Source organism: Crassostrea angulata, chromosome 10, assembly GCF_025612915.1.
Source record: "Crassostrea angulata isolate pt1a10 chromosome 10, ASM2561291v2, whole genome shotgun sequence".
Classification (NCBI taxonomy): Eukaryota; Metazoa; Mollusca; class Bivalvia; order Ostreida; family Ostreidae; genus Magallana; species Magallana angulata.
The window spans coordinates 14,907,596-14,926,430 of record NC_069120.1 but is presented as its reverse complement, the minus strand read 5'-3'; the positions used below and the strand labels follow the sequence as shown (position 1 = coordinate 14,926,430).

Sequence of the window (18,835 nt, the reverse complement as noted above, 5' to 3'; positions counted from 1 at the left end):
TGATAAATTTATCAATTTGACAGCAATACACTCATTATAAAAATGCTATTTATGGTCATCAGTGAGCAAACTTACAAAATGTGTTTTATAACTACACCAGGACTTTGAAGATTATGATTTCTTTGACATTTACTTCACATTGATATGGATAATGTCACTTCCAAGAAAGATATAAACCTTCAGATCTGAACAATATGGATGACATCTATTGCATATAATGAATAACGCAAATTTACTAGCTAAAATAAAAATAATAAAAAGAAAAATTACTATATCAGCACAACAACAAAACTTTAATTTATAAAAGCTTGAATTAACAACTTTCTTAGTTAAGTGCCTGATTAGTTTTTTTTTAGGATACAGCAGGTCTTTGTTTATGATGAAATAAGCATATATAAAACTAATAATATACTATAAAACTAGTATATCAGTAAGACTAGCTAGCTTTGTAAGCTTTAGGTAGATAGTTTCGTTAGTTTGCAAGCAAATTTGATGGCAATGATTCCCTACATGGAGTGCAAACATGATAAAATGTTTTCATTGATTTCTAATCTAAAAATAAAATGCTGATGATGAAAATAAAATGTAAAAAAAAAATAGAAAAAAAAAGGATAAAAAACTCTGGCCGAGTCTTCATCACAAATAACCTTTAACATTACTGTACAGTTATGTCCAATTTTTAACTGAAATACAACTCCAAGATTTCTTCCATTGTCAAAATACAAAATGATAAATTCAAACTGGTAAAGCATTTTGTTTCTTGTTTTTTTATAAGTTAGGTGGACAAAAAAATTTCTATGCCAACTTACACAAAAATCCTCATTTAATAAAAAGTTTGACTGTTTGAGTTATCTTATTTGATGACTGAAATGTTTACATGCATTTTATAATTTACAATTCGGAAAAATTAAATACCGTATTTTTCCGACGATTAGTCGGTATTTTTTTCCTCTGAAGCAGAGCATCCGACTTATCGTCTTGTTCGACTTGTCGTAGGCTCGATGTCAGAATTTTTTTAAAAATAGCATTAAAAATCTTGGTTTTAATCATCTTGAGTTGGCTGTGTGATTGAAAATTACATTGTTGAATTCACTGTTCATCTTTAATAATTATCATTTTCACTCATCTGTCAACACTTAAATACATTATAATAACAACAGTTATTTAAAAAATGATACATTGTCTTTAATCAATTAAAAGTTTTACCGTTCCGTTTTTATAAACACATCGTCACGTGGTTTTATGTATCACTAGTAGGAAGATAACATTGCGCAGTAAAATTGAAACCAAGTTTGAATGGAAGAAAATATTGCAGTAGGTCCGGGGGATGTTTTTTTAAATTTAATTATTTTATTTGTAACGAGTTGTTAGTGGAAAATATAAATCAGAAATATTTAATGGTCAAATTCAATCTTAAAATACGTAATCGGCAATTATCAATACTACTGTTTATACAATAGGCTGACACCGGTTGTGTTGATAATCTTGCCCTAAGGCTGAGATCTTTACGGCAATTTCACTCCCTGTGTATATAAAGAGTACCGTTATAAGAGTGATTATAGTTCATTGATTAATTATTGTCCAATTCTTTGATTATTGTTAGATAATTTTTTTAGGAAACGTATGTATGTCGTATATCGTCATTATCAAGTCGTACAAATGATCGATCTATTTCTAACAGTGTCTATGTAAAACAATAGCGTGTAACTGCATTACTGGATACAAAGTAAACAAGTTTCATCAAATCATAGTAATTGCTAAGCTTTCTGCACTTGAGATTCCCCTTTGAAGTCCGACACGAGACAGATGTATGCCTATGACACCGGAAATTGTTAAACAAGCATTGACCACGCGCCGAGTCAACAGGTGGCTGGTTACGTAATGGCGAATGCACTGGCGTTAGTCAGAGTGGATACTTATTTTAATGCTTGGGAATAAAATATTTCTGACAAAGTAAGTTTAGTTTTGCATAACACGCGATATCGGGAATTGTTTAAAATGCAAGCGACTTTGTAGAAGTTGCCGGTATTTGAAAATATGATGCATAAGTATAAAGAGTAATTGTTTAAATGTTAATCATTAATAATAATTGGTAGCAATATCGGTGACATCGTGGCATCATACACTGATAACGTACTGCAGTTTTATAGGCCATTTTGAAGTGATAATATCGACGTATGGTCTGAGATCGACGTATCGTAGGATTTTGTTAAAATTTTGGCTAAAAATGGGCAATTCGACGAGTCGTCCGCATCGACGAGTCGTCGGGAAAATACGGTAGTTTAATATACGGTAAAATGAAAATGAAAGAAATCAGATGTACAAAACATGCTTTTATGTGCATCCTTAACCTCATATATATAATGTCATATATCATATCAAATGATGAAAAAAACCAAATGTATTATACATGCTTCTATGTGCATCAATAACCTTATATATATCATATGATTGCAGGCCCTCTCCATCAATTTCCTGACTAAATTTGTAAAGCATCATGCTTTGAGCTTTACTCACTTCCTGATAAGAACTCTCTTGGCAAACCACCGAAGACTGTAAAGTTTAATGGCCGAATAAAAAATCTAGAGCAAACTTTTCTAAATACAACATTTACATTCAACATGTCAATAATGTAACTTGATCTACACACAGCCACTCAATTATTAAAAACATTTCTCCAAACAATTGTATCAAAAAAACAAGAATAAAAGTATAATGTACAATAATCCAAGATGCATGTAGTTCATAGTGGGATGAGTGCTTACCCTGGGGGGAGCCTGAACATTGGGGATGACAATATCGTATGGCTGTAGATTACTCTTCACAGTGTGGTAGCATCGCCTACAACATTATCAACAACAACTATCATATGACTGATTAATTCCTAGCTCTCTGATTGGCTGATATCCAGCAATCTAGAAAATACAAAACGTTTTATTATGTGATTAACTCCTAGCTCTTTGATTGGCTGATATCCAACAAATTTAAAAAAAAAAAATTCCCGCTCTAACCAAACAAGCCCACACTGACCTGATACAGCAGATGACCCCACACAAAGTAAGGGCAAACACAACCAGCACTGCCACGAGGATCCCAACTATTTCCTCCGTCTGAACATCTAAACGATCACACATAGATATTATGGTTTCATACAATTGGATTCTACCAGTAATAATACATTACAGTTTAACCCAGAATTTGATTCAGATTTATATACCTGACACAGGAATGGTTGCGTAGAGGGGGTCAGTGCTTGGCCCCGCCCCTCCTGCTGCCTCCGCCATCATCCACATTCTGTAGGAGGCTCCGGGGTCCAGTTCTTCCACAACCACGCTATGTTCCTGACCTTCTACAGTTATGTTAAATGTTCCCCCTGAAGTTTCAAAGCAAATCATCAAAATCTTGATCATGTTTATAACAAAAAATATTGACATTCAATTATGCATGACTACCGGTACTTAGTTTTGTGGACATCAAAAATACACAAAATCAAAATGGGTCGGAACTACATGTGGGTAGGGAACTGTTATTTCATCATTCTTTGTTGAGCATCAATTTCATTGGAATCCTTTGTGAAGTCCATCCAAGAAATCAAATGTTCATTGAAACAAGATATAAAGCTACATGTCAACATTTTCCATTAATGTAAAACAATTGTCCACTAGAAAGTTTGTATCCTGTGATTGTAAAAATCAACAGATCATTGCCCACAAATACTGATGAAACCACAATAAAAGTGACACATAGTATTTACAGTTACGGTATCAAATTTGACAAGTGCAGGAACAGAAAAATTAAGTCTTCAGACAGGCCTTTCTCACCTGTACAGTTTTCCAGTGTCTCTGCCTCACAGAAAAACAGCAGAAATTTCTGCACGTAACCATCCGACTCATGGCATTGGAAGGAATCCCACTCCACCTTCACACTCGTCTCCTCACTGTGCGAGGATAAGCGGAATCTTGAGGGGGCAATGAGAGGCTCTGAAATCATACAGGGGCATTAAATTCACTCTATGGAATCAATAAAATTTAAGCTCTAGCTATTTCATTTTAACATCGTGTAAACATGGTGTACTGAATCAGGAAAGTGGAAATTGAGACGTGAGAATCACAATATATGTACTGCCAACACTGACTTTCAGAATTTATTAAATGAATTAATTAATAGATTCAAAACAAATGTTCTCTTCACTTGAGAAAAAAAAATGAACTCACTTCCATTTTTCTTGTAGATACAGGTGTTCCATTTAATGCCTGAGCTCGTCCAGTTTCTGGAATTTGAAAATAATGGACTGGTTTCTACTGATATACCAAACAACATGTTAGGGACTGATTTTCTCTCTACAACCATGGAAAACTCTGAACTATTTGGATGTAAAACTTTCCAGTTGACTGTTTCCTGTAAAAAAAAAGAAAAAACTTTAAAAAATGCATGTATATTCAAGATTACAATGTAATATTACATGTACAAATAAAAATGAATCATCACAAAAGTCATACCATTTCTTGCTAATAGCATAACTTGAAGAAGCATTTTTTCTACATGAAAGAAAATGTAGCGGTACATTTAAACTTGAAAAAAAAAGAGCAACCAAAGCAGACAGTGTATAATTAGTTTAACAGTTAATATAAAATACATTGCTGTAAATCAACTTTTATCTGTTACAACTTTTGGTTCTTGATTTACTGGAGATAAACTGGTTGTGGACAACTATCTTCATGAGGAAAATAAAATTCCAGATGTATTCGCTGGCTCAGAAATGTTGACGACAATGAGGCTCTTCTGAACGTTGTGAAAAGTTGGTCTACAGTAAGCCGGACTGGTTTTGCTATTTCATGTACCAGTACTTTTAATCAAACAGTCTAAAATGCCTATCATATATAATATAAGCAGGGGTTATCTTAGGTCCATTTTCCTTTCCTCTGTTTTGTCACGACTCCCTACCTGGCAGATCTGAATGAGATGGGCCCCTCTACACCAGTACACTGTGTAAGACCGGACTTGGGAGGAAGGGTTGGGGGAGGATGGATGCTTCCAGCTGATGTCAATTTTTTCTTCATTAGAGTCTGTGGTTGACTGCTCTACTACAAATTCTTCTGGATGCCTTGGTTCTACAAGAAAAAACATTGGCTGTAAATATCTGCTCCTCTGTAAATCTTTTCTTGATCAGTCAATTGATTTTCAACAATGATTTTACATGGTACAGTAAAACTTGGTTATAGCGAAGTCCGAGGGACCAATGGATTTACTTCGTTATATCCGTAATTTGTTATATCCATATAATGAATTCGTAATAATAACTACCGCGAATTCACTATATACATGTTTTCTTTCACCAGATTATAACTTTTGTTAATTGAGGCCTAAAATAAAAATACATTACTTTAATACCTTTAATAATCGGATTGTGAATTGAAAAATAATTATGAAATTAAATTCATTCAAACTAAATAAATTCAAATCATGTTAATGGTAGTGCAAACTTTTTTAACTGTAACAAAAATTGTTATATAGGTGTTAAATTTTGTTATTATTCACCTCTAAGGGACTCAAAATGAGTTTGCTATATCCGTAAATTCGTTATATCCAAATTCGTTAGAGCCGTAATATTTGCTAAGATTTGTTAAGAATATTACCGGGGACTCAAAAAAAACTTCGCTATATCTGAGAATTCGCTATATCCGTGTTGATACTAAACAAGTTTTACTGTAATTGCATTTCATTATATACAGTTTGGCATAGCACTCTTTCAACATTTAAACCTGAATACTGTAATAAATAAAACCCCCATCTTCTATCTCATACGGTCAATCCAACAATAAAATCATTTCAAGGGTTATCAATTAATATATTCAACAATACTAATCAATACAAGTAGACATGATATTTACACTGTCAATTTCCTTAACCTAATAAACAAAAGTATGAGTTAAAAAGGTTATTTTCAATGAACAATAACTCAGTTTCCTTGACCCTGGATGACTGTTCACCACAGCTCTTACTGTACCTTGACTTTGTTCAGGGATGAAGACAGAAGCTGCATGCTCCGATGTGCCTACTCTTGTAGCTGCGCTGATTTGGACCTTGTAGGCGTGGTTAATATCAATACTGAATTCCTGGTTGGTTACATTGCCAATACTGCTGGGAATGGATACCCCTGAGTTTAGATCCAGCAGGTTCACATGGTAGTGGATGATTTGACCGTTACTCTGATTTCTTTTCACAGGCTTAAAAAAAGTAATCATCCCTTAGCATCAAATTAGAGCTGCACATCATCTTTGATTTTTTACCTCAGTAGATTGACTAAACATGAATACAAAATCTAAATCTTTTCTTTTTTGTTTTGATAAAAGTGGTTAGATAAAATCTCTTTGCAAAAAACCCCTGACTGATATATGTAAAATAAACCAATTTTTTGAGATTAATAACTTTCTTTTATAATTTACAGGAGCTAAATGAATTCATTTTTACAGATAAACCTTTAGAGTAAAAAAAAAACAAATGCACAAAACTTTAAAGGATTGATTCAAAGAGAAAAAATATTTTGCGACATTGAGTTTTTTAATCGTGAAGCTGTTCTAAAATAAGAATAAAAGTTGTTTACATTGATCAACTAAATTTTCAAACACTCCTAATGGGTATGCAACGATAATGAAGGTAATTAAGTACTGTATACAGGGAAATATTCACCCCCATTTTATTTTCGCCCATGTCGCCCTTGTTGTCATCGGGCAAATTTAAAACTGGGCTAATTCGGATGCCTTCAATCATTTTTCTTTAAACACAACTGTGTCTAAGCGAATTCAATGCGGAGCGAAACTGTTTGCAAGTGTAGAAGGATAAAATAACACGGCAAAAATAACCCTGTATACAGTATGTGATTTGTAAATGAATAATATTCAATCCAATTTTAAAGAGAGAGACTCTATTGAAGTCTTTTAAATTAGGTTATGTACCTTCCAGAAGACTATGACCTTCCTACAAAATCTTAAACCACATGGGTATTCAGCAAAACTTCCAAAGGAGACCTCAGGGGCGCCAGAAGGGACTGTAAATAGAGAACACTTAATCAATTCATTACTATAAACATATCTTTATAAATGTTATTTTTAGACATCACACATACCAGCTAGTATACCATTATACATGATGATGCAAATTAAGTAGCATAACCACAATTATTTGTCAGTTCCTGGTAAATACTAGAGAGTCAAATGTGCTGTTATCTCACATATATCACCAAACTATTTAAGACGGGTTATGTCCATAATTGTTATGTACTGTGTTACGAAAGATATCAAGGTTAAATAAGATTCTATAATAACTGATCCCAATTCTAATACATTGTAAAAACAGTGATTCAGGAAAAAATATCAAATGTTGTCTGAACATGTAACGTGCAATGAACAGATCAAACCACTGAATCTGCATGGATCACTATTCGATTCAGCGGATCACTTTGAAAGACCAAGGTCAAATGGTATGAACAAGTCTGAATATATACTTTGCCAATTAGCCAGAAATATTTAGATGAGGCCCCATGACCTAATTTTAAAGTGTGACACACCTTTCCCCCCATAAAGGCATCATGAAATTACAAAATTAGGTCATGCAATAAATAACCTTCCGTTAATAATAGGTTTGACACAGCATGGAATGATCAGTCTCAATCCATAAAACTATAAACGATGGCAATCGTAAGCAGAGTTGCTAATCAGTTAATAGCAATTTGTTCCAACCAATTAACTGATAACTCGTATCAAAATGCACAATTTGTGCACGATATTCTATTTTCTTATTCACTGTTATTTAGGCCACAGAAAAAAACCCATTAGGAATATTCTGTATTATATATATATTATACGTCATTATATCCTATAAAAATTATCATAATATTTTTCATGAAAAAATCTAAAACAACGAGCAAACAAAACAGTTGTGAAATAATTCCCCCTGTCTTCAATTTCAAAGTCATTTCAACTTATCAAGTAAAATATAATCAAAGGTCAACAAAAGTTTGCTCTAGATTTTCTGTTTGAAATAATCATCCTTTATGATCATGCATAATTACATGTATGTTTCCAAAGTACCCAAAGCATTTGCGATTTCATAAATTATTCAATGTCTCATGAAATGAAAAAATATAAAGTAAACACATTGAAAGTAGGTACAATAACAATAAAAGTTGTAACGGTACTCAACACTGATTTCAATATCATTTATTGATGACTATAAATAAAAGCTGAACAGACTTGGCAATGAAATGTTGTTTTAACACAATTAAAACAAGCACCCACTGATCATTTACCAATTTCCATTCATAATTTCAGCCCCGGGATCTTAACTGTCTGTAATTTACACTTAACTTACTCAGATATCAATGTCTCAAAAATATATAATGAGATTTGTGTCAAAATATTACAACTTCATTTTTGATACATTGTACAACCAACTGATTACTGATTTTGTAACCAGTTACAACCGTTCCAACCGACTAACCAATTAATCTGTTTGAAATTGCCATCCCTTCATTAAACACATTTGACTGCAGACACAAATTTCCCCCAAGATGCATCAGATGACTTTAATATTAAGTTTGATTGCCCTTAAAGCTATTTAAAGGTATGATTTGAACATAAAGAAAGCTAACAGACTGGAGCTCGTTCTACAATACGGGCTAGCTGTCAAAAGACAGACAAAATTCCAGTTAAGCCAAATTTTACCATCCTCCTTTGTCAATTCCATATGAGCAACAGCCTCACTCCAAAAGCCTGTCTCTATTCCCCTTGAGGTCAAAGGGCGGGCTCTGATTTCCACTGTGTACCATGTGTGAGGCTTCAAGTCACATGCCACTGCAGACATCTCCTCTGTTTCAATAACCTAAATCAGAGGATTTTATATCCATCAAATTCTGTCAATATACAATAAGCACAAATTATCCATAACTGAATTTAACAAAAGGTATTATTATTATTATTATAGGTTTATAGATAAACTAAATAAGATGGCTATTAAAATACATGTTTTATTTAAAACATTGTGGCTGAAAGTGACAAGAAATTGACGGGACTGAAATTGACATGCCCTCATTATCGATTGGTTGAAACCTACAGCGACCTAAGAAAAATCACGGACTGCTCGAAATAATCATGATGATGTCAGGCTCAGTCTCACAGGAGACGATTTGGCTTTTTTTTTTAGCTAACGTACTTATGTACATTAAAAGTAATTTAGTGAATTTCACTTTCTTTTCATAATCAATTTATTACTTAACTAAACGAAAGATATCAATATAAACAACAAAAATGATTTTTTTGATGATTCATGTAGGTTATGAAGGTAGCGATCATTGCAGAAAAAAATTACAAAACCCGCTAAAGCTGGTTATGTATTTTTTCTGCAATGCGCTGCCTTCATATTCCAAAATAATCACCAAAGAAAGCATTTTATAGTTTAAATAAATTAAGTTTTTCTTGCAGATGTGTGGAAGTAGAGAAAAAGATTTTTAATCATTATACATATGCATTACCACTATCTGATCATTTTGGCCCGCCCTAGAGTCAAAACCCCTATCCCGGCTTGGGGGATATGAAATTAAAATTTTTGTCAGAGGGCTTTTTGGTCTACATAATAAAAAATGCAATTCTGTAGCTTACAAATTATATCCAGAGTAATTTCACCCCCTGGAAACTTTCTACGAATTATATTTTCGTTGACACTAATTGTTACATATATTAAAATTATTATGTTTCCTGGCAATTTATCGCAATATTTTAATATCCATCTTTTATTTTTACAAGGGTTAATAGAGTGTAAGCATGCACATACTATGAAATAGTGCACATCCATAGATTTCACAGAAAATTAAAAAGTGCTAAGAGCAGCAATCGAACTTGCAACTTTAATACAGTAGTCTTTGAGTATTATGAGGTGATAATTTTGGTCAGGGCATGATTAAATACAATAAAGCCCGAAGGGCTTTATGATAGATTTGATCATGTATGATTAACTATTTTAATATAAATAAGTAAACTCCATTTGCGCCCCGATTATACGTCATTTTAATTTATTAGACTGTATAGTACAAAATCGATACATAGTATTATCACAGGCAAAGATACTGAAAAATGTAAATATAAATATATCTTTTCCAAATAGTGTCATTATTGACGAAGATTTTGAAGATATGAATAAACTAAACATCTGAAATGCTTTTTTTATTACTCCTAATAAAATGACGTATAAATAAAGAAAGTTTAAGAAAATGTCAATGAGATTCTTTCTGCTAATGAAGTCAAGTTACTTCAGAATTGGGGAAATTTTCTAATCTTTTTATTTTTCAGCAACTCCTTGAATACAAAATCAAACATTTTAAATTAATTAGCAAACCCTTGCTTTTCTCAGAATTATTTTCAGAGACTAGACGAATGGTACGTGTCTAAGAAAATGCAGCCGGGAACACATTAATTAAAAATAAAATGTTGCCACCTTTAACCCAAACCCCTGAAATCAGGTGGCATTTTGAAGACCTCTGTCTCACCTGTGTATCTGGGTTACATATCATTTTTTTCTTGATAGATACGCATTTGTCAGATGCTAGTTGTACATATACAATGTATTGTATAAGAATGTGAACACAGTGAAAAGAAAGATTAAGATGGTATGGGACATCTGTTGATGTTAATGTGAATTAAAGTACATTATAATTGACCGACTATCACCGGTTTAGAATTTTCAAATTTTACAATATTTAACCCAAAAATAGCTTTTAAAAATATTTGGAGAAGTAAAAATCGTAAAACATCAAGCGGGATTCGAACTCATTACTTACAAATTTGTAGTAAACCCACTAATCTACTGCGCTACCCTGTTAGGTGACAATATTGGTAAAGAAAATACTTATAATTACACTTCATTTCATTGTTTATTTTGATAAACAATATGTCACTACATGATAGTGTCCCAAACCCCCAAAAGTAGTGAAAATTAAACTGCTAGTAAGAAGCACATAGTTTATTATATGTATTGCATGAAAACCCATGCATTAAGCTTAAACACCAGAAATGAAAAACTGTTGAAAAAAAATGTTAAGGTGAATTGACTGCCATAGCTCTTTTATCTATAACCCTCATTTCAAGGTTAACTATTTGTTTCCAGGAATTTAATGCTCTACCTGAAATATTGTAGGCTTTGTGGGCATTAAAGTTAGACACACTCACTTGTCAAACTTTCCTGGTGTTTAAAAATAGGAAAATTTATATTGAGGGGAAATACGACTTGAATCAAGCGCAAAATCGCCCAACTGTTAGCGCCCAGGGATGGAGCATATATCTTACCTCAGCTGTCTGCATCCACTCCGATTTATATTGCACTTGGAAGAGTTTCAGGTTTTTCTGGTCTGAGTGATTCCACTGAATGGTCATACAAGTACTGTTGGGTGTTATCACAACATTTGACACAGTGTCTGGCTGAACTGTGGATGAAAATATTCAAATATTTGCTGTATATAATGAGATCGAGATACTGTATACAGGGTTATTTTTGCCCCATGTTATTTTTGTCCAGCTTCACCTGCAGACCTTTTTGCCCCGTCTTTAATTTGCCCCTAGGTTGTGCTTAAAGAGAGAAAGTTGAGACATTGGAATTCTTGTAGACTGAATTTTGCCCAGTGACAGCATGTGAAAATGAAATGGGGGCAAGTATTTCCTGTATACATTATATTCACATCTACCGAGTATGATTCCCACTATTTCTTACGGAAAGTTATACTTAATTCGTTGCTCTATAGAACAGCTGTAGAAACTAACAGCACGGAAATCTACATGCCCCGTTATCAATTGGTCGAAACCTACAGTGACCTAAAAAATATCGTGGACTTCACGAAATAATCATGATGTCAGACTCCAATTCCCAAAGGAGATGATTTGACTGTTTCTTAGCTATCGTACTGATGTACATTACCAGTAATTTCGTGAATTTTACTTACTTTTAACAATCAATTTATTAATTTGTTAAAAGAAAGATGGAAATATAAACAATGCTTTCTTTGATGATTTATGTGCGTTATGAAGGTAGCGATCATTGCAGAAAAAATTAACAAAACCTGCTAACACAGGTTCTGTATTTTTTCTGCAATGTCCCTGCCTTCAATCCTGCATGAATCACCAAAGAAAGCATTTTATTGTTTAAATGTTTAATAAAACAGTCATTTCCGATCATACAACAACATGGTTTTTAGAGTCTAGTTCATATGTTGGTTCTCTTAAATAACAGATTAATTATCATTCATTATTCTACAGTATAAAGAAACCATGGTATGTAACATTTGGTAAGAAAAAATAACTAGATGGCCATGCATAAGCCATAAAAAGCACATTTTACTCACAACTTACTCCCTAAATTTAATGAAATGGTGGACACCATTACAAATGAAGTTTGATGAATTCGTCAATTGTACATTACTGTAAATTCCTTATTTTACGCGAGTACTTAATTCCATGATTCAACAGATTTCCATTAAATCACGAGAACATAAAATCACAAATACCGAAATTTTATCATAGTTTCATGTACTAGTTTATATATGCCAAAAAATTAAAAGCGAGATTTTAAAATTCGCAAGACGAATTCTCGCAATTTTACGTGGATATTAATTCTTCGCGATTAAATAGGAATTTACAGTATTTGTATTCGTTTCCAAACCTTTGATATTGAGAGATCTGCAGTTCAAATGAAGTACTGAAGTGAATGACTGAATTATATTTACTAATCACATCATTAGACCGGACCAATGGGATACTGGTATTCTCCTTATATTCTCTCAGTTTTCTCTAACAACATAAGTAGCTTTCTGGGATATAAAACTTGATGTTTTCTCAACTCTGTTAGGGTCAAATTTGTCCACTGTCACACAATTGCATGCAGTGACATACCTATAGACTCCGTGTCCTGAACAAAAGTTGTGATCACCTGGTCCTTAGTAATCTCATTGCTAACCAGAATCCCCATACTGTACGGCATGTTCCATCGCAGGCGGTCCTTGCTATTGTCAGAGTACCACACGCAGGAAGTGTTGGTTTGATGGGGGCAATCATACTGCTTGTTGTCCGATCTGACCAAAATATATATAAAGGTAGGATTATATACCGTATTTTTCCGACGATTAGTCGGTATTTTTTTCCTCTGAAGCAGAGCATCCGACTTATCGTCTTGTTCGACTTGTCGTAGGCTCGATGTCAGAATTTTTTTAAAAATAGCATTAAAAATCTTGGTTTTAATCATCTTGAGTTGGCTGTGTGATTGAAAATTACATTGTTGAATTCACTGTTCATCTTTAATAATTATCATTTTCACTCATCTGTCAACACTTAAATACATTATAATAACAACAGTTATTTAAAAAATGATACATTGTCTTTAATCAATTAAAAGTTTTACCGTTCCGTTTTTATAAACACATCGTCACGTGGTTTTATGTATCACTAGTAGGAAGATAACATTGCGCAGTAAAATTGAAACCAAGTTTGAATGGAAGAAAATATTGCAGTAGGTCCGGGGGATGTTTTTTTAAATTTAATTATTTTATTTGTAACGAGTTGTTAGTGGAAAATATAAATCAGAAATATTTAATGGTCAAATTCAATCTTAAAATACGTAATCGGCAATTATCAATACTACTGTTTATACAATAGGCTGACACCGGTTGTGTTGATAATCTTGCCCTAAGGCTGAGATCTTTACGGCAATTTCACTCCCTGTGTATATAAAGAGTACCGTTATAAGAGTGATTATAGTTCATTGATTAATTATTGTCCAATTCTTTGATTATTGTTAGATAATTTTTTTAGGAAACGTATGTATGTCGTATATCGTCATTATCAAGTCGTACAAATGATCGATCTATTTCTAACAGTGTCTATGTAAAACAATAGCGTGTAACTGCATTACTGGATACAAAGTAAACAAGTTTCATCAAATCATAGTAATTGCTAAGCTTTCTGCACTTGAGATTCCCCTTTGAAGTCCGACACGAGACAGATGTATGCCTATGACACCGGAAATTGTTAAACAAGCATTGACCACGCGCCGAGTCAACAGGTGGCTGGTTACGTAATGGCGAATGCACTGGCGTTAGTCAGAGTGGATACTTATTTTAATGCTTGGGAATAAAATATTTCTGACAAAGTAAGTTTAGTTTTGCATAACACGCGATATCGGGAATTGTTTAAAATGCAAGCGACTTTGTAGAAGTTGCCGGTATTTGAAAATATGATGCATAAGTATAAAGAGTAATTGTTTAAATGTTAATCATTAATAATAATTGGTAGCAATATCGGTGACATCGTGGCATCATACACTGATAACGTACTGCAGTTTTATAGGCCATTTTGAAGTGATAATATCGACGTATGGTCTGAGATCGACGTATCGTAGGATTTTGTTAAAATTTTGGCTAAAAATGGGCAATTCGACGAGTCGTCCGCATCGACGAGTCGTCGGGAAAATACGGTATTTGTCATTTTTGGATTGGAAATAAAATTTCCAAACAAAACCAAAAGATGAACATCAGTGGGAGGGTGAAGCAAAGATAATTTTATGCAAGAATTATAATAAGGCCAAAAAAAAGATTATTGTTTGGAATTGCCTCCATCCTCATTGAAATAACCCCCCCCCCCCCCCCCCCCCCCAATGAAATTTGATCTGCAAAAAATAAAGAACTTTTTTATTCTTTTTTTTTTTCCATGGTACAATTTTTACATGTTAGTTTGTTCATCAAAATATTTGTTAAAAATTGGGTTCAATAAAAAAACAAGAGGCCCAGGGGCCACATCGCTCACCTGAGCAACAATTGCCTTAATTCTGATCAAATAAGCATTACAGTATCAAAATATCTTGACAACTAAGTACAGTAGATCTTGCTAAAAAAATTGAAAATCTGCCAATTTTTATCCACCTCTTTCTTTTGGTAAATACCAAGCCCCTTTTGTTGTTGTACCTGTAAGATGATTTTTCTCTTTTCCTATATACCCCCCCCCCCCATTTTGTTGCCCCACTTTTCTCTAGGGTATCATGGTTTCATCAAACTAATATCTGCATAACCTGTGCTTTCACACTAAGTACTGAGTTCTGGACCGAAAAACTTTCCCAGAATATTTTTAAAGATTTTCTCTATATATGTAAAAATTCAAACCGCCATCACGGCCCCGCCCTTCCACTAGGGACTGTGATTTTGAATTTACACTACCCGAGATGCCTCTACACAAGTTAAAGCTTTTCTGGCTAAATGGTCTTTAAAAAGAAGATTTTTAAAGATTTTCTCTATATATTCCTATGTAAAACTTGATCCCCCAATTGTGGCCCCACCCTACCCCCAGGGATCATGATTTGAACAAACTTGAATCTACACTACCTGAGGATGCTTCAATTCAAATTTGAGCTTTCTGGCCTAATAGTTTTTGATAAGGAGATTTTTAATATATATTCCTATGTAAAAATTGATCCCCCTATTGTGGCCCCACCCTACCCCCAGGGACTATGATTTGAACAAACTTGAATCTACACTACCTGAGGATGCTTCCATTTTAATTTGATCTTTTCTGGCCTAATTGTTTTCAAGAAGAAGATTTTTTAAGATTTTCTCTATATATTCCTATGTAAAATTTCATCCCCCTATTGTGGCCCCACCCTATCCCCGGGGACCATAATTTTAACGAACTTGATTCTACACTATCTGAGGATGCTTCCACTTAAATTTGAGCTTTCCCGGCCTAATAGTTTTTGAGAAGAAGATTTTTAAATATTTTTCTCTATATATTCCTATGTAAAAATTCATCCCCCTATTGTGGCCCCACCCTACCCCCGGGGACCATGATTTGAACAAACTTGAATATACACTACCTATGGATGCTTCCATTTTAATTTCAGCTTTCCTGGCCCAATAGTTTTTGAGAAGATTTTTAAAGATTTTCTCTATATATTCCTATGTAAAAATTCATCCCCCAATTGTGGCCCCACCCTTCCCCCAGGGACCATGATTTGAACAAACTTGAATCTACACTACCTGAGGATGCCTCCACACAAGTTTTAGCTTTTCAGGCCAAATAGTTTTTGAGAAGAAGTTTTTTGTAAAATACCAACAAATTTTCAATAATTCTCAATTACCTCCCCTTTAAAGAGGGCGTGGCCCTTCATTTGAACAAACTTGAATCCCCTTCACCTAGTGGTGCTTTGTGCCAAATTTGGTTGAAATCTGCCCAGTGGTTCTTGAGAAGAAGAAGAAAATGTGAAAAGTTAACGACAACGACTACGACTACGACAACGACAACGACAGACAACGGACAAATTGTGATCAGAAAAGCTCACTTGAGCCTTTGGCTCAGGTGAGCTAAAAAGAGAAATAAACATTTCCTGAATCCTCTGTTTATTGAGATTTTTATTAATTTTTAATGACGCAAAGTTTTTCATTTGAAAAATGAAATTCCCCTTCCCTACCTCTTTCATCTGAAAACGGTTAAACCCCAAGGTGCAATTCCAAACAAACAAATTTTTAAGGATAGCCATGTAGGAGGGAACTCTTTGCGGTATTCAGTTTTGACTTTCATTATAACCCGAGTCATAATTAAGGCAAAAGTATCAACAAACCTTTTAATTTAATGAATTCATTAAACTCGTAGCTCATCATAAGAACTATATCTGATATGGTTTAATCATGATTGCCTCTATTTTTATAAATGTTTTATGTTAACCTCACACATTGCTTAGTGATACACAAAACAAAAATAATGTCAAAGTTATATAATTAAATCAATAACACCTATTTCAATGTCGAAATAAAACATGAAATGTACCGTCATTGGCTTCTAGCTTTCCAATATCATGTCAATTTAACTAAAAAATGCAGGTGATTGAATTAATACTAACAAAAGAATTTTTATTCATTGCCAATCACCTGTCAGGCAGAAAGGTGTCTGCTAAAATGTAAATAGAAGTTTTTCAATTTGTTCCATCAGTTTTAAAAGAAAATAAAAATTCCAAAAATAACTTTATATTGGTACGCAGTGGTACCATTATTTATTCATAGTGCATGTTGATTGATTTTGCATTCTATAAAAGTTTATAAATAGAGCATCAATACTGAGTGACATTTTAATCTCCTCCGGCGATAAAACGATATAGACTTTGATACTTGCATTTAAATAAAGTGACATTTCTCCTTCATGGAGGTATCACTAATCAAACTACGGTAAACACCAACAATTTTAATTCACATGTGGAGACAGGTGAATAATTTAACACAGATTATTCAAAATACCACAAATGCAGTGAGTTATATGGTGTACCACATAGTTATAGTAGTGGGTCATGTGCAATACCACATAGGTAGAGTGGGTAGTATTGTGAACCCCATAGGTAATTAAAAGTGGGTCATGTTGAATACTTCATATGTAGAGTGGATAATATGGTGTACCACATAGAGTGGATAATATGGTGTACCACATAGGTAGAGTGAGTCATGTGGAATACCACATAGGTAGAGTGGGTAATAAGGTGTACCACATAGGTAAAGTGGGTCATGTGGAATACAACATAGGTAGAGTGGGTCATGTAGAATACAACATAGGTAAAGTGGGTCATGTGGAATACAACATAGGTAGAGTGGGTCATGTGGAATACAACATAAGTAGAGTGGGTCATGTGGAATACAACATAGGTAGAGTGGGTCATGTGGAATACAACATAAGTAGAGTGGGTCATGTGGAATACAACATAGGTAGAGTGGGTCATGTAGAATACAACATAGGTAAAGTGGGTCATGTGGAATACAACATAGGTAGAGTGGGTAATATTGTGAACCCCATAGGTAATTAAAAGTCGGTCATGTTGAATACTTCATATGTAGAGTGGATAATATGGTGTACCACATAGAGTGGATAATATGGTGTACCACATAGGTAGAGTGAGTCATGTGGAATACCACATAGGTAGAGTGGGTAATAAGGTGTACCACATAGGTAAAGTGGGTCATGTGGAATACAACATAGGTAGAGTGGGTAGTATTGTGAACCCCATAGGTAATTAAAAGTCGGTCATGTTGAATACTTCATATGTAGAGTGGATAATATGGTGTACCACATAGAGTGGATAATATGGTGTACCACATAGGTAGAGTGAGTCATGTGGAATACCACATAGGTAGAGTGGGTAATAAGGTGTACCACATAGGTAAAGTGGGTCATGTGGAATACAACATAGGTAGAGTGGGTCATGTAGAATACAACATAGGTAAAGTGGGTCATGTGGAATACAACATAGGTAGAGTGGGTCATGTGGAATACAACATAAGTAGAGTGGGTCATGTGGAATACAACATAGGTAGAGTGGGTCATGTAGAATACAACATAGGTAAAGTGGGTCATGTGGAATACAACATAGGTAGAGTGGGTCATGTAGAATACAACATAGGTAGAGTGGGTCATGTGGAATACAACATAGGTAGAGTGGGTCATGTGGAATACAACATAAGTAGAGTGGGTCATGTGGAATACCACAAAAAGTGACTCATGTAAAATATTACATGGAGTGAGCTATGTTAAATATTGCATACTCATACAAAGTGATTCAATATGTAAAATATAGGCATAGTCTATGGAATACTACATAGGAGAGTATTAAGTGTGCAATACCTCATTAATTTTATGTAAATTGATGCCCTTCATCAACATATTTTAAAGTTCTTCTCAAAGATTTGGCAGAAATTATTTATTATTTGAATTAATTTTGAATTTATTACATAATGACTGTCATAACAAGGAAATTGGTGGTACCAGTGTTGTTA

General features: G+C 33.9%; 1 protein-coding gene across 14 annotated transcripts in view; it reads right to left on the bottom strand.

Moving 5' to 3' along the window:
* Positions 1–18,835, bottom strand: part of LOC128167891 (uncharacterized) — a 93,351-nt gene that overhangs the window by 11,302 nt on the left and 63,214 nt on the right. For 12 of the 14 annotated variants that reach the window (XM_052833863.1, XM_052833871.1, XM_052833862.1 and 9 more), the window contains 12 exons: positions 12,933–13,111; positions 11,337–11,473; positions 8,724–8,880; positions 6,957–7,048; positions 6,008–6,227; positions 4,945–5,111; positions 4,215–4,398; positions 3,822–3,980; positions 3,218–3,373; positions 3,031–3,118; positions 2,766–2,841; positions 2,434–2,553 (listed from right to left, as the gene is read on the bottom strand). In XM_052833863.1, the coding sequence (XP_052689823.1) occupies positions 2,434–2,553; positions 2,766–2,841; positions 3,031–3,118; positions 3,218–3,373; positions 3,822–3,980; positions 4,215–4,398; positions 4,945–5,111; positions 6,008–6,227; positions 6,957–7,048; positions 8,724–8,880; positions 11,337–11,473; positions 12,933–13,111 (1,735 nt within the window). The remainder of the gene's footprint in view (positions 1–2,433; positions 2,554–2,765; positions 2,842–3,030; positions 3,119–3,217; positions 3,374–3,821; positions 3,981–4,214; positions 4,399–4,944; positions 5,112–6,007; positions 6,228–6,956; positions 7,049–8,723; positions 8,881–11,336; positions 11,474–12,932; positions 13,112–18,835) is intronic. The other 2 variants (XM_052833874.1, XM_052833875.1) reach the window with 2 other exon arrangements.